Consider the following 18,190-nt stretch of genomic DNA (forward strand, 5'->3'; position numbering starts at 1 on the left):
GCGCTATTTATAACCTAGATCCTAAAGAATAATTGAGAGCATAATTCAAAGAGATTGACATCTTAACTGTTGCCTCTCAATATATTCTTAATAATGTAATGTATGTTCGTAGGCACATAAGTGAATTTGCTAGAAACTGTCATAACCATAATGTTAACACCAGGAACAGACATAATATACTTATAATGCCTACTAATCGGCTAAGTCGAGTTACTAAGTCATTTGTGGGGCGTTGTATATAACTATTACAACAAGATCTCAGAAAAATTTCAAAACAAAAGTACCTATTACGATATTCAAAAGAATTGTTAAAAAACGTTTGTGTGGTACTTGATCACCTTGAGAAAGTTGTCAAGTCTCATTTGCCCAGTAATTTCTCTAGCTACGACGCCCTTCAGACCGAAACACATTACTGGTTCACGGCAGAAATAGGCGCCGTTGTACCCATAATCTAGCCGGCATCCTGTGCAAAGGAGCATCCCAATGGTAAATGCTATGTTCATTTCACACATCACAAATACAGTAATCGCATGCGATGACCTCCAGATCATGTTTTATATCCGCGCTGGTGCGACCACCGCAACCACGGACCGGATAATATAACACAATGAAATATATCAACTAGATGTACATACGACATTGTTCACTTATCTGATAACGTGTTCAATGTCAACGTTATACTATGTTAAGTAATCTACCTCCATAACAATACCATTCAATATATTTATAGGTACTCTAAACAATATGTTATGTTTTTTTTTAAAGTGATAACCTCACTTCTAGGATTAATACACAAATAAAATTTTAAAAAACAAAATATTATGAACGATGCGGGATTCGAACCCACGACCTCCGGCTTTCCGTGCCGGTGCTCTAACCAACTGAGCTAACCGTTCTTTTGTCCTGTACACACGTGTTAAATTTGAAAAATCGGTCCAGACGTTAGGAGATCACTAACATACTTAGGAGAATTATATGTGGACTGTATTGAGAATCTAAAAAATCATCAAAATCGGTCCAGCCAATTAGGAGGTAGTTCAATTGTGAATCTAAACCATCATAGAATCCAATTGAAGACACACAAAAAAATCATTTAAATCGGTCCAGCCGTATAGGAGGAGTTCACTGTCTACACACGAACAGAAGAAATATATATATATATATATATATATATATATAAACAATATTTTCTCATCAAGTGGCCTACCAACTACTCTGGTTGTTTGATAGAGGGGAAACATATTAAAAACATATTTTCAAAAATAGATATACAAAGTAGACAACATTTACGAAAAGTTTTTCTACTATTAATAATTACAAATCAACATATTTTGTAGTTTAATTCTAGCTTGTACCAAAACTTAATTTAAATCAAGTTCAACCGGACTATCACAAAATGAAAAAAATTAAGCGGTACTTGTTACCTCTATAACATAGGATGGAATACCTTAAGCCACGCCCATACCGCTGCAGTTTTTTTCAATGCATGTCCTTAATGTATCATGAAATCTAATATATAAAATTATCATGGTGTTAAGCTTTGAACTCCTCCGAAACGGCTTGACCGATTCTCATGAAATTTTCAGTGCATATTGGGTAGGTCTGAGAATCGGACAACATCTATTTTTCATCCCCCTAAATCTTAAACACGAATTTTGTTTTAATTTATTTGACATTTTTTTTTAATTTTGTTTGATTATGAGTCAGTATTAAAAAATACATACAACTTCAAATTTTCACCATAAATAAAATTAAAACCAAATTTCATAGACAATACAACGTTTGCTGGGTCAGCTAGTATATATATATATATATATATATATATATATATATATATATATATATATATATATATATATATATATAAATAAGATGTTATTACAAAAATATAATACTTATTGCATTTGATAAATTACAAAACCTAAAAATTTGTTTTAGGGCGCGGGATCTAAAGGATCTAATTTCACATGTAAATTATTATTCATTTGTTCTGCACATTAACTCTAATTTATAACGATTAAAAATATCGTATTCAGTGATTAAGTAACTACTTATTTTATTTAAATTTTAGAGGAATTTCAATTAATTAACTTACGTTACGCATCCGTTTGAGTAAGAATAAAAATAAATTTAACTTTAAGAAATCCGCATGTAGGAAATGAATTTAAATTAGTTAAAGAATTGTTTCCTTGGCGTATATTTTAACAATTTAGACAATTTATTGCAAGTGATGTAATGTAGGTAATCAACTTTATTACTCCAAGAAAAACGACTCAAATATTTTATTTATTTATTAACAAATGAAAATTCAAAAAAGGATCAAACAATTATTCACCGCCATTTCCGCGAAACCCTTTCAAAAGTGCGTAATAACCTCAGGCCTCAGCAGTCCTCTTTTTTTATAAAACTGAATTTGAACCCAAGCTCAAGCATTGACAAACAAAATGGCCTCCTATTAAAGATTTTATGATATTTCATCAGTGCTGAGGACAACAGCTGTAGTTTCGATTAAAAAAATCAATATCAGGTTTTCGTGCTATGCAATTTCATCCTCGACAAATTATTAAAGCTAACCGAAACGTAATTTTGGAATTTTTTTCGCTATTTATTGGCGGATTTGTACACTACTCTTCTGTTTGCGACCTGTATCATTAACGGCCCTTCCCAATATTCAGTCTATCTCTTACTTGACATAAAAAGCCTAACTATCGTTGACTTTTCTATCCCAATAAACTTATCCACGGTAACTCACCTTATTCGTACACGTTGTCTGTCAATGGGACGACGTGTAGCTTACCAGCGATAGAAGTTAGTATGGAAATTGCAATTCACACGTCCCAATATAAGGCGATAAGAATGACTTATCGGGTATATTGGGACAGCTTTAGATTATTGACAGCTAATTACTGCCAGTAGAAGGTAGTAATTTATCTCTATCTGTAGATAGTATATTGGGATCGGCCGTTAGACGTTTTAAGCACTTTTTAAAAAAGGTACTCTAGCACTTACAAAATTATAAAAAAGGCGAAACTTAGAGACAGTTAATAATAAAATTGATCTTATTTGATAGATTATAATAATGATTTAGAGTTAAGAACGTTTGTATGGAAAAATGGCCTTACCTTAGAAGTTGATTGTTTATCCTTATTTTTATCATGTAATTACAAACAGGTCCGGTTTTCAGATTTATGTATGATTCATCCCTTTAAAATATAACAAAAGCCATAACATTACGCGGTTAATAATTTAGGTATCTGGAAAGACAAATGAACAGATTTTTTTTTCTACTAACTGTTTACGCAATGTTAAAAGTAAATTTAAGTTTGTGATGAGATGATGGAGTTTGTGGGCACAAACAAAGGGCAAAATTATACATATTATAGTGAGAAGTGATCACTGTTAAAATTAACGCAATGGGTATCCTGATTATCTGCCTATTTTCTTTCCTCTTCCCCTTTTTTTTAAACTTTATAATGATTTTTTTCCATTAGTGTATGTATAGGTAAAAAGGAAAAAAAATTAGACTACAAACACTTTCGAAACATAATTTTTAATAGGGAAATCTATTTAAAAAAGAAGCCTACACGAATCTAAATTTTTACAAATCTATATATAATATAAAAATGAATTGCTGTTCGTTAGTCTCGCTAAAACTCGAGAACGGCTGGACCAATTTGGCTACTTTTGGTCTTGAATTATTTGTGGAAGTCCAGAGAAGGAATGAAATGAATGAAACAACAATTTCGTTTTTCGTTTGATGGGTCCCCCGTCGTTGAGAAATCAAATTGAAAGAATTGTTTGTATAAATTAATAACTAATTAGAATTTTTATATCTTTCCAACTTTCTCAGGAGGTAAAATATAAACTTAATTTTAGCACAAATAAAATTTGAAATAAATTGTTTTACGAACGATGAATCTTAAGTTTTAAGCTTATTCAAGTATGTTCGCGGACGAAGTCGCGGGTATCAGCTAGTAAAGTTATATAAATTTACTGATACATTGGAAGCGAGAAGCATTGCCACTATAATAATTGTGTGTATATATTTTGTTCTTCGGTTACAGATTACAAAAATAATATTATACAACTTCCTGCATGACGTCATTTCCCCGAGATCTCGGCACGCTCTGTGAGCAACGCTTACAATAAACATAATAGAATATAACTTTCGTTAACTAACGCGGATGATGAGAGATTTAAAAAAATAAGTGCATAATATACCTATAATCTGTTTTATATAATTTGGAAATGATGCATGTTTTAATTATTATAAAATACTAGCTGACCCTACAGACGTTGTTCTGAAGATAATAAAAAAAATTGTGTTTTATAGGAACTTGCCAATAATATTTCAAACATCAAGTATTATTTCGTAAAAAATGATGCCTGTTGTTACAATGAAATTGTTTCACAGCAGAACTGTCAAACCGTGCGTCACTAAATTCTCTCATAGCAAATGTGTCCATACAAAACAAATATTGGAAATAAAATAATTATGGGTCCAAAATCGAAGTAAAAATCTATCCTATCTCTCAAGTTGTACTAAACTGCACTCCATGAAGTAATCCCCATTAATGTTCATCGCGGACAAACAACGTGTCACGTAATTTATATATATTTATATTAGATTATGATTTCTTATTCACTATTATGTATTCAATTGTATTTAATTCAATACTTGTATATGTTCTGTTGTGTTTTTGAAATGTGCGTAATTAACCTTTATTTGGACGCAGTTAAGAATAAAGGAATCAAACCACATAAAGGCAATTTTGAGTTGTACTTATTTGAAGTTTCAGCTCTAAATAATCTTCCAAATAAATATTTAAAAAAAGTTTTTTTTTATGGAATAGGAGGACAAACGAGGTCACTTGTTGTTAAGTGATCACCGCCGCCCACAATCTCTTGCAACACCAGAGGAATCACAGGAGCGTTGCCGGCCTTTAAGGAAGGTGTACGCGCTTTTCTTGAAGGTACCCATGTCGTATCGTCCCAGAAACACCGCACAAGGAAGTTCATTCCATAGCTTTGCAGTACTGTGGAGGACCGCCACACATCCAGATGGTGGGGATGATATCCTAACTTGCGGCGTGTCGTGCGAAGGTGAAGTTTCCGTGTACATTTTAAAAATAGGCTTTTCACTACATGTCAGATTTGACCTTCAGGAGTACGATGGCATACTTACCTTTATTTTGACCATAGTGTGGTTTGAGTCCTATCAGCTTAGCTAAGTCTTATTAAGCCAGCACTTTGAATTTATTATTTATTGTAATAATATTATTATGCTTTTGTTAGTTTTTTGTCTTGTTGGTGTTAAATAAATAATTAATACAGTATTTGATATTTATTTTGATACTAATTAGAAACACGATGAACTGAATTGTTGAATGACAATAATATTGATAATGTTAAAAACTCGTTTTTTAATCCCAAAAGTGAAAAAAAAAATAGATTTAAAAGAGCAACATCTTCAGTCAATTTCCTAATATTCAATCATTTTTATGAAAATATATTTTTTTAATGAAAATAAGGGACGAGACGAGCAGGATATTCAGCTAATGGTAATTGATACGCCCTACCCATTACAATGCAGTGCCGCTCAGGATTCTTGAAAAACCCAAATATTCTGAGCGGCACTACAATTGCGCTCGTCACCTTGAGACATCAGATGTTAAGTCTCATTTGCCCAGTAATTTCATTAGCTACACATTACTGCTTCACAGCAGAAATAGGCGCCGTTGTTGTACCCATAATCTAGGCGGAATCCTGTGCAAAGGAGCCTCTCACTGGTAAATGATAGAGGAGTTCAACAAACGTACATATTTACCTATGGATAATCGATTATTTCGACTTTTAAGTGTAACAAACAAAGATACAAAGTAATAAAATCATTTTTCAATTTAATTAGTTTATAATTGAGATGATTCGCGGCTTCCATCTTGCCATATTTACGTAAGCCGTTCTTTGCGTGGAGCTATTCATCTTATGAGAACAGTTCTATAACAACGATACCGTACCAGCGATGGCGTAAGCTTATATATATCTACATACATATACATATAAATAAAATTGGAGTGTCTGTTTGTAATATTTCTCACCGTTTTTTACTACATGTATATGAATATACGGTACAATTTTTATGTCTGTTTGTTCCGGCTAATCTCTGAAATGGCTGGACCGATTTTGACGGGACTTTTATTGACAGGTAGCTGATGTAATAACGAGTAATGTAGGTTATTTAGAATTTTTTTTTTTTTACAAAAATAAAGTAATGTTGCAATGTCCAAGTTTATATGGCAAAACTACGTTTGCCGGGTCAGCTTGTATATATCTTATCTTAATATATATAAATTACGTGACACGTTGTTTGTCCGCGATGGGCTCCTAAACTAATGAACGGATTTTAATGGGGATTACTCCATGGAGTACAGTATGGTCCAACTTGAGAGATAGGATAGTTTTTATTTCGATTTGGGACCCATAACTATTCTTATTATATTTGTATGGACATATTTTCTATGAGAGAATTTAGTGACGCACGGTTTGACAGTTCCGCATCATTTCATTATAACAACAGGGAGCATTAATTACGGAATAATTCTTGTTGTTTTTAAATTATATTGGCAAATTCCTATAAAACAGTATTTTTTTTATTATCTACAGGACAACGTTTGTCAGGTCAGCTAGTATTATTATGTACTAACTGTATCTTATATCTTTAAACGAGCAATTCTTGTATATATATATAATCTGAATCTCGGAAACGGCTCCAACGATTTTCATAAAATTAAGTATGCAGGGGATTTCGGGGGTGATAAATCGATCTAGCTAGGTTTCAATTAAAAAAAATGGTTTTATCTATGTTTGAATGAGAAACAGCTACAATAACATTAGAATACAAAGGTAAATTTCGCCACTATATACAAGACTATTATAGCTCAGATGGGACATTAGGTGATCCGGGAAGCAGAAGACCCCGGTTCGAATCCAGGTGACCTATTAGTTTTTTTTTTGTGCAAGTTTTGTACATTCTTAAAAATCCGAGCAAGGCTCGGTCGTCCGGGTACTTATTATATTATAGTAGCTAGTATTATTATATTATATACGGCATGTGTTAACTACTTACCAGTTAAACTCTAATTGATAATATATTTATGTGGTTCTACACATCAGTTTGACAATTATAATTAACAAGGCGTTTGCCTCGACATCAATTTAGAGCATATCTCTAAAGAATACGTTAATTTCTCTATTTCTCATTAATGTTCCGGTATTTCGACTTTATTTTTCAAATTCAATTCAAATCAATAATATATCATAGGAAAATGTTTTCTTTTTCGTGTTTTACTACTAGGGCATCGCAATATTTAAAGCTAAACTTTAATTGGTACACTTATATTTAAAAAAAAACATATTTTATATTATAATAAAAAAGCCCACTGAGTTTCTTGCGCCCATTCATTTCAGGTCTGAGGCAGTCTCTTTTGAATGGGTGGGGTAGTTTTTGACGTTCAATAAGTGATTTTAAATCCTATTTTGAATAAAAATATTTGAATTTGAATATACCTGGTATACTTATTAACAGTGAAAAAAAATTAATTATGTTTGAATTGAATTCATTTATAGAAGTAGTCACTTGAAAACTCTTAGTTGTTTTTTTTTTGTCGACGCACTATAATTAAAATTTATTATTACTTCGTTTAAGCATTAACGATTAAAACCAAAAAAACCTATTATTGTCATAGCCAATTAGTGCTCATTCTAAAAATTGGTGAAACATTTTTTGAATTGGTTGCATACTATCGAAGTACTGCGTCCAAACTTTGGTCTTTATGTATGTTACCTACTGAATATTAGAATTATTTTTAAAACTTAAACAAAGAATACATGAATATAAAATAAAAATTTCAGTTTGTTATGTCAAAATGATGTTTTACGGCCGTTTTCAATAACCTATCTATCCTTAGTTTAACTTACTAGAGGTAGACAAATCTAACCTTACGCTTACTTACATTTCAATTTTAATATTCAGATAGCATTGGACAATAACTATATTGGACAGTAACTATGGATAATAATATAGATAAGTCATTAAAAAGTGACAGCAACGTATCCATAAGTTAAACTAAGGATAGATAGGTTATTGAAAACGGCCGTCAATTGGAATGGTTCAATGATACAAGAAAATACCAGAAAACTAAATTTTTAATTTTTTAACTGTCACCTGGCTGTCTGTTTGTTCCAACTAAGCTTCGTAACGTCTGGACTCTGAGTACGTTGAACAACTCGGTGAGTACGTTGTGACGTTAACACACACTACATGGGGTGCTCGGTTAACACACACACACACAAAACTACACACACACGTGGAGGGACCTTTGGCGTCGATTTATATAAATTTTAACTCTGCCATATAGATACGGAGTTGAACTCTTCATACAAAATACAGGATTACAAATTTTGAAAGAGCCAAAGGCAAAAATCGTCAGTATTTTCAATCTGCCACCTAAAAAATGGTCTTATCTAGGAAACCTTGTAACAGCGGCGGCTAGAAACTGTTAGAGGCAGCTGAAAAAGTTCATTTGAATTTTAATGTGTTATAATAAAAAAAAAATGTAGCTTAACATGTTGAACACCCATTAAATGTAGTAACCGGAAATTACTTGGAAATTTCATATACAAATAAGAAATGTACCTACTTAGGTTTAATAACGGGCCAATTCAGGAAATGTTGAACATTGTTTGGCAATTGATATTTGAATAGGTATACATACCTACAGTAAACTTATTGGTATTATGGAAACGTATAATGATCATATTAATCACGGACTAGTAAAAAAAGATGGACTCCGCGCCGTGATATTAGCAAGTGAAGCACCTTTATACTAGTGTGTGTGCGGTTACGGGGTATACTAGTTACACAATTTTTTCTCCCTTAAATAATCATATATCCACAAATACTTTAATGTTATTATTTTTACCCTTTTTCACAACGCACGACGGCATTTTTTTTTAATATTTTATTAGAATGCAAACTATCTGTCACCGACGATGACAATTCTCATAATGGCCGCCTATCGGCCTGTAGTAGTGTGTGTGCGTGGGGCTATGTATTTACACGTTAATCGGCTTGTTTTGGTGCTACACTGTTATGTAAGGTGACACGGAGTCCTTATTTTTTTACTAGTCCGTGCATATTAATATTATTATTCTAGACAGACACCCGGGTCCCGGTCCCGCTGTTATTATATCGTCACTGAAGTACCAAACCAGAATGTAACAAGTATTCCATTGCTGTTTTCAACATCTATAGAACTGATTGGAAATTCATTCTCTTTTCATATTTATGCCGTTAGCTATCTGCCAGTAAAAGTCCCGGAGATAGAAAAAATTGTTTTATATATGACAATGTTAAACTGTTATAATATATATACATATTATTGTTTGAATATAAATAAACATGACTTTTTTGCGTACAACTTAACCAGCCAATAGTTTAAACATTATACTCTCGAACTATTAAGTTAACTATCTAACTAGTATTAGATAGAACAAACTTAATTTAAACTTTAACATACCTACGGCCGTTTTCAATACCGTATCTCTAGTTACGGATACATTGCTGTCACCGTTTAATGACAAGATTTTATCTATCCATAGTTATTTCCAATATAGTTATAGTCCAATGCTTTATGTCGATAGGTTAATGAAATGTAAGTAAGCGTAAGAGGATAGATTTGTCTACCTCTAGTAAGTTAAACTAAGGATAGATAGGTTATTGAAAACGGCCGCTACTGTATATACCATACGAGTTTCGAGTAGGTACTTAAGTAGGTTTAAAATATTTTGTCCTCCGGCTGCGTATTCTAAATTCTTCGCTACGCTTAGGACTCTACTTTAGAATCCTTCGCTTCGCTTTGAATTTAAAATTATGCCCTCGCAGATTATGTCTATTAGCCTACTTCTAAAGGCACAGATATCAGATACGATTATAAACAGTATTCGGATACATAGATTTCTTCAAAAATTTGAATTGGTCAGAGAGAGGTCGATACAAGGCAGGAGCCAAACTTTTTAACACAGACAGCTTAACAGAGATAAATATAGATGTTATTACACACCAGAACCTTACTTCATATTTGAGGCTCCAGAGATATTCCTAGGTAGCATGGTGACGGGTGAAGTGTATTACGATCGGGCCATCGGTAGACTCTGTTTCATGAAAGAAGTCCCGTGGGTATGGCGCTAGTGTCGCAAAATAAAACTACTTTATTTTTAATATTTTTTCTATCTTACCTCTTATTACAGAAACATTATCAGATTAAGATACAAATTATACATTTTTAATTGATTTCCTACTTTAATAGTCTGCTTCTACTTCCAATGTTTACCAGTGGGAGGCTCCTTTGCACAGGATGCCGGCTAGATTATGGGTACCACAACGGCGCCTATTTCTGCCGTGAAGCAGTATTGTGTAAGCATTACTGTGTTTCGGTCTGAAGGGCGCCGTAGCTAGTGAAATTACTGGGCAAATGAGACTTAACATTTTATGTCTCAAGGTGACGACCACAGTTGTAGTGCTGCTCAGAATTTTTGGGGGATTTCAGGAATCCTGAGCGGCACTGCATTGTAATGAGCAGGGCGCATCAATTACCATCAGCTGACCGTACTGCTCGTCTCGTCCCTTATTTTCATAAAAAAAAAATGTTGATTTTTTACCTTTTAGTACACTATACGCCGCGCGACTTCCTTCATGAAACAAAGTCTAATATATCGGTGAATGAGATAAAAAACAAACTATGTTTTAAATAACTTGATTTTTACATTCAATAGAGGCCGTACGTTTAATTTATGAACCAGGAAGTGGCTATATTAATACCGGTGAGTCGTGTTGTAGGATGTCTTAATACGAACGATGGTATCTACAAATGGTGGGTGCCGTCGCGCATTGAAGAGCACAATAAGTAGAGAGCTTCCTCTCCCACGTTTCGTACAGCGGATGCCTCGACTTACGACCTCTGTTACCTACCTCGCCGTCAACATTCATACGCATAAAACCAGTTTTATCCAGTACAAACTATAGTGCCATTGATACAAATAGATCATTAAATCTTAGCTCATATTAAACGGGCTTCATTTTCGGTACTTATGCATTTAGATTAAAGGAATAAAGAATTTAATTCTCTAATAAGTATATAAAATTCTCGTGTCATGGTGTTAAACTTTGAACTCCTCCGAAACGGCTTGACCGATTCTCATGAAATTTTGAGTGCATATTGGGTAGATCTGAGAATCAGACAACATCTATTTTTTATCCCCCTAAATGTTTTTTTGGCATTTTTTTAATTTTTTTTTACAACTTCAAATTTTCACCCATCTACGATCAACAGTTACTTTTGTATCGCGATTTTAATATCGGCAATACAACGTTTGCTGGGTCAGCTAGTATACATATATAGGCCTGGGCGAAACATAACTAAGAAATGCGGATTACTAACTATGTAGATTGATTTGGATCATTGAAAAATTTCAATGACTGTAATTGTATATTATGATTGTAAAATTCATAATGTTATTAATAAATCACCAAATTTGACCGTTACCTTTTTCTCCGCCTCACGTTTCTCCCTTCTTGCTGTTGAAACTGTTGGACTCTTTCATTATTACATACTATATTTATTGAGCGAAACTAAGCTGAGCGGAGCTCCCACCGGGTGACTCCAATTGAATTCTGTGTTAAATTGTTTCTCAGCCATTTCTCGACCGATTTAAAAAAAATTAAACTCATAAAAAGCTTTCCAAATTTTGTAGGTTATTATCGAGACAGAATTTTGAATTTCGACTTGATTCGATTATTATAATTAAAAACAAACATGATTTACAAATTATTCTAAATTGGCACGCGCTATTTATATTTATTATCATAACTATAGTTTTACTATAGACAATAAAATATATTATATAAGAATTTTGTTTGTATTGTTTTTGTTTGGATTAATTTTGTTTTGTTTTTGTACACAGACTTAGTTTACCTCGCTTCGCTCAAATATACTCCGCAGCGAAGCGGTATGACGAGCGACTGCGGCATCCTAGTATTGTAAGCATGTGGTATTTTCATTATTTTAGGCAGGGAAGGTTAGCATGTACTAATTCTGTGTTCTGTTGTATTTTTTGCAATTTGCATGCTGCAACTGGTACTTGGTGGTGTCGCCACTTTTTTTATACAGCGTATAAGGCTGTCGCTAGTATTACATATATGTAGTAGTATTAGATATATATCTGTAGTATTAGATGGCTTGGTATTGTCAATATGTTCAATGACACGAAAATAGGTCTTAGACATTGGTGCGATGGTATACCAGCTATTATATGCACAGCTCACATTTGTAAACCACAAACTCCTTCATAGTCTGTGGTGCATCCCCAGAATTTATTGTAAATATGGTCTGAAAGGTTGTAAAATATCAGGTAGCAAATTCTTTGACAATGAACTATGAGTTATTACAGAGGCTACACTATCTACATGTACACCTTGTTGGTCCCCTACGATTCTGGGTACTTTTTTACTCCAGCTACCTGTAACATATTGAGCTCATGAAATCTCATTCAACCTACTTTTGTACAACAAAAATAAATATATCCATTAATATTTTACCCTCAAACTACACTAATAAGAGCTATCTATCCGGCTGTTTTCAGAACATAACTGCAGCCGAAAATAAAATACCTTTTAGAACAAACAATTCTTTTGCTTGAGATACTTGCATATTTGAATAAATTATTAGATACCTGCTCAAGAATGTTAACTTAATAAAGAATATTTATGAGTAAATATCTTAAGTTATGCATATTTTGTTTCTAACCATAATATTATATTATTGTTAACCAAGGCTACAGCTTAGGGAGTCTTTTTAATTGCTTTTACGAGTTATAAGCCTCCATGCTGTATATATAGTTAAAGTAGTTTAATTAAAATTGACAGACTGAAAATAGGTTGCTATGCGTAAGCATTATTGTGCTTTGGTCTGAAGGGTGCCATAGCTAGTGAAATTACTGGGCAAACGAGACTTAACATCTTATGTCTCAAGGTGACAAACTCAGTTGTAGTGCCGCTCAGATTTTTTGGGGTTTTGAACGTCCTGCTTGTCTCGTCCCTTATTTTCATAAAAAAGAAAAATATAAATGCAACAAGAATAATATATATATATTAAGAGACAAGAGAGAGAGTATCTAAAAAGGAACAATTATATCTCAAATCACACTACTACATCAAATTATATTATTATTATTATTATTGACAATATTATTTCTTACCATTTCCTCATGTTTATATTATGCTACTAATCTGATACAACTAACGTACCTAGTAAGTACGTAAATTCTATCTGTAGTTTCAAATGCTTATAAAACCTATTAGGATTAAGCTATTTTATTTTAAATTTACATGGTGTATTTGCAGGAACTCAATTATCTAGAAGTATTTAAAAGATTCTTTAAGTAGTCTTTGAACTTGCTCAGAAAGTTACTATAAATTACAAGGTGCTAGGGCCAATGGGCCTAGGCAAATATTGAGTAACACTATCAAAACTGGAAACACCATTAGAATAAAATTATTATGATATCACAATGGTTACATTTCTAAAATATAATATTTAACTATTTTAGTAAAAATACCACAATATCTATGCAAAGCAGTCACTGATCAATCTACATATTTATATGTGATTTAAATATTGTTCTATACAAATGCAAATAAGAGTCAGAACTTGGTGAGGGAATAGTGTGCCATACTGCACTCTTGGTTTTGGTGTATCTGAAAAATCTACTGCCCTGGGGCACTGCCAATTTAGGAAGGTTAATTATGTAAACGAAAAGAAGTGCCTATAGCCTTCTTCTATTTAAATGTGCTAATGATGCATAAAAATGAACACTAACTGTGTTAGATATTGCATTGTTTTTCTCAAGGAAGCCAAGTACATGTCCATACACAAATAATACTGTATACATATACTTTATTCAATAATGAACAAGGCATTATCAGTTGTGCAATGAATATTGTTCATTCATTTGCTTCATATTTTAGTTATTTACTTCATATTTAAGTGTTGTTATGGTGTTTTTATCAACGGTGATACCTGTTGTTAGAAAAATATATATTCAATGTGTAGGGCTCTCACAAGCATTCTGGAAGGATGTTGGTAATAATTAATAGAATGCTTACAGGTTCTAACAATTAAGATCATTTTACATTTATACTTAAATAACAAATTATTGATAGTATCTAATATTTTATCGTAGTATAACATTATGATAGCAACTAGACTGCCTATGACTAGTAATGATATATTACTTATATCTGTCAATCAAGTAATAACAGCAAAGTATGAATTATGTGATTATTAGATTTGCTTTGGCATTTTTTGTATTGGTTCCTTCAGTGTTCATACATAACATAATATTGTCATAATTTCCTTCCTAACATTAAATAGAATAAGAATTTGATTTATATCCATCATACAAAGTATTAACTATATTTTTACATTTATAAGAACATAATATATATTGATGAATATTATATTAATATTTCTCATAGGTATGCCTACTATGAATGAACTCAATAGGGATTTGATTTACCTTCGAGGCAGACCACCTGCACGCCATCTTGTTTGAGCCGCTTTAGCAGGATCCCATGAACAGAATCGGGATCACGAGGAGCTCCATCACCATATAACACGAATGTGCCTCTGACGCGGCAATGACCAATGCGAGCCTTCAATTCTTTACACTGGACCGTGGAAGCCAGTTCAATTTTGCCTGCAGCTAATCTTCGAAGCATTATACTGGGTATTGAAAAATTTACGGCCGACCGTATATGAGACACAGCGTAATCATTTGATCCTCGACAATCTATTAATATTGTGTCCCTCTCGTCTGATCTCAGCTTTGATAATAACCACTCTTTCGACACTAAGCTGCATTCACATTCAGAATCTGTAGGCATCTTGAATTGACCAAGGTACCTTCTGTTTACAAGTGTTTTATTGCCTGTTGCACTGTTCACTACTAATCAAATTTCACTAGCACAGATAATATCAAACACGTATAGTTTTGATGGAACATTATCCAAATATGAAAAACGTTTCAAATTTTCTGATAAACACAGAAATACAAACATCAAACAAATAATGCGTCCACAACGTATGAACAACCGACATCAACGAGTCGACGCGATTTTTTATCTACAAGCCAGTAGCCACTGTATTGGAATGACATCGGTCTTTGACAGAAAGCGAAAACTGACTGTTGACAATCAATTAGAAACTATCAAATTACTCAACTGTCATTCTGACACTTAAAAACAAAGAATAAGTAATGATTACCCCTCGTTAACACCAAGGTATTATACATGTATTTGACAAGTTTCATGCAAATTTCAAATACAGGTTGTGTGCAATGTTTTCAAACTACGAAAACGTAATTCTTGTCGTAGAGAAAATAAAATGAATCTTGTCTGATGAATTTGATAGTCACCAACTAGTTGTCTACATGTATATGATCTCATGTTTTATACTTGTTGTAGGTTGTTGTTTTACACTCGTTTACACCAAAGGTATAATTCATGTATTTGACAAGTTTCATGCAAATTTCAAATACAAGTTGTGTGAAATGTTTTCAAAATACAAAAAAAGGATTGTGTTTTTTTTTATGGAATAGGAGGACAAATGAGCGAACGGGTCACCTGGTGTTAAGTGATCACCGCTGCCCACATTCTCTTGCAACACCAGAGGAATCACAAGAGCATTGCCGGCCTTTAAGGAAGGTGTACGCGCTTTTTTTGAAGGTACCCATGTCGTATCGTCCACGAAACACCGCACAAGGAAGCTCATTCCACAGCTTTGTAGTACGTGGTTTTATGAAACCACGGTAAAAGTGAAACTTTTTTTCACTTTATAGACATTTAACAAAAATTTTTTGGAATAATATTTTATTAGGACATGCAACACACAGACGAAAAAGTTTGAGACGACGTAATAAAAGCTTCACTTTAAAAACGTAAAACTTGTCGTAAACAATATTTGTATGAATCTTTACTGATGAAATTGTTTGTCACCTACTAGTTGTATACATGTATATGATCTCATATTTGATACTTGTTGTAGGTTGGTAGCTAAACTTATTTGACATGTCAGTGCATAAGTTGATAGAAAGTGAAGTTACTGCGGAACTTTGCTTCATGAGTGCAGAATACTTATACATCATAATCCGTCGTTTTCACCAAGGTATTATACATGTATTTAACAAGTTTCATGCAAATTTCAAATACAAGTTGTGTGCAATGTCTTCAAAATACAAAAACATAAAACTTGTCACCGACTAAATTTGTACGAAGCTTGTCTGATGAAATTGTTTGTCACCTACTAGTTGTATACATGTATTTGATCTGATGTTTTATAGAAAGAAAGAAAGATAAATGTTGATTGACGTCATTATACATTCGGATAATAGTTCTTAAAGTTATACTAATCTAATTATGATCTAATGACGCCAATGGGCCCCCAACTCAGTATAGTTGTGGTTTCGAAAGAATCCACAACGCTGGTCTTCCGTGGAAACCCAGAGAGCGCTACTAACGCACAGAAGGACTGCGCGTTAGTAGCAAGTATAACTCAGCACGTATAACAGTCTCCAGTTATAGTTGTTGTAGGCTTGTAAGTAAACTTGTTTGACATGCCAGTGCAGACAATTGAAAGTGAAGGTATTGCGTAACTTTGCTTCCTTATAAGAGCACCACGCAAGTATTGGTCGCGATCATTTTTGAGGAGACGACAGCAAGAAGGGGCCTATCGTTCCTTGATGAATGATTTAAGAATACAAAACAGAAGTGGATTCAGAAATTTTGTTACAATGACACCAGTAAATTTGGAGAATTTACTTCAAAAAGTTGGACCATACATTTCTATAAATAACAATAACGTAAAATGTGAAAATATTGGGAGCGTAAAAGGACAATAAGAGTCCCTACGAACACTAATGAACATAGAACATGAACAGTTTTTTTAAAATGAAAATAAGGGACAAGCAGCGCATGACGTTCAGCTGATGGTAATTAATATGCACTACCTATTACAATATAGTGCCACTCAGGATTCTTTAAACACCTTCTACGTGGCACTACAGTTGCGCTCGTCACAATGGAGCATAAATGTTAAGCCTAATTTGCCCAGTAATATTTCTTGCCCCTCAGACCGCAACACAATAATGCTTACACATTACTGTTTCACGACAGAAATAGGCGCCGTTGTGGTGCCCATAATCTAGCTGGTATCCTGATTTCCACGATGTTGAATGTACGTGAAAATCATCGGTTGAAACGAGTGTAGGAATCCTGAGAGGGCGTCCCTACGGCGGACTGGTCATCCTGTGGCGCAACTCCAATTTCTCCAGGGTGAATATAGTAGAATGTAGTAGTGACCGTTTATGTGTGCTTTCCGTACAGGTGCGAATGAATTTCTAGTCATTAATAGTGTATACGACGGTGAATTTTTATACAATTTCCATGAGTAACACATGAGTGTTGGCTATACCAAGGACAAACGAGGCAGTAACACCACGGCACCCCGCTCCACACTCAATGTGGACTTTTGCAATATCAGGGGAATTCACTCCAACTTAAACGCCGTCCACCACCACCTTGAGACGGCGAGGCCGGCCTTGTGTTTCCTTACGGAGACGCAGATATCTCGACCTAGCGATACGTCATATTTAACGTACCCCTGGTACAAAATTGAGCACAATTTTTTGTCTCATACCCGGGGTATGTGTGTACGTTAGGGAGGATATCTGCTGTCGCCGTCTCGGCAATTTTGAGGGTAGGGACCTGTCCACTCTCTGGCTCCGCGTAGATTTAGAGGACCGCGTCCGCATCTATGCGTGTGTCTACAGGTCCCATAGTGGTAACGCAGAAACCGATCATCTCATGGGCTGCATTCAAGCGGCAATTGATGACGTGCTTGCACAGATCCCCTCCGCTGAAATCGTAGTCTTGGGTGATTTCAACGGGCACAATGCCGAATGGCTTGGATCACGTACCACAGACTACGCAGAGCGATCTGTGCATAATTTTGCATTGGCGTACGATCTGTCCCAATTGGTTGAGTCGCCAACGCGGCTCCCGGATGTGGATAGCCAC

General features: G+C 34.0%; 1 protein-coding gene and 1 non-coding gene across 3 annotated transcripts in view; both read right to left on the minus strand.

Moving 5' to 3' along the window:
• Positions 1 to 15,259, minus strand: part of LOC126967732 (dual specificity protein phosphatase Mpk3-like) — a 57,364-nt gene extending 42,105 nt beyond the window's left edge. Inside the window, exon 1 of one of the 2 annotated variants that reach the window (XM_050812365.1) lies at positions 14,635 to 15,259. In XM_050812365.1, the coding sequence (XP_050668322.1) occupies positions 14,635 to 15,001 (367 nt within the window). In that variant the 5' untranslated portion in view covers positions 15,002 to 15,259. The remainder of the gene's footprint in view (positions 1 to 14,634) is intronic. The other variant, XM_050812376.1, reaches the window with a different exon arrangement.
• Positions 823 to 896, minus strand: Trnas-gga (transfer RNA serine (anticodon GGA)). Its single transcript has one exon. It is a non-coding gene; the product is annotated as a tRNA-Ser (tRNA).
• Positions 15,260 to 18,190: the final 2,931 nt, after the last annotated feature.

The sequence above is a fragment of the Leptidea sinapis genome, chromosome 1 (assembly GCF_905404315.1).
Source record: "Leptidea sinapis chromosome 1, ilLepSina1.1, whole genome shotgun sequence".
NCBI classification, from domain to species: domain Eukaryota; kingdom Metazoa; phylum Arthropoda; class Insecta; order Lepidoptera; family Pieridae; genus Leptidea; species Leptidea sinapis.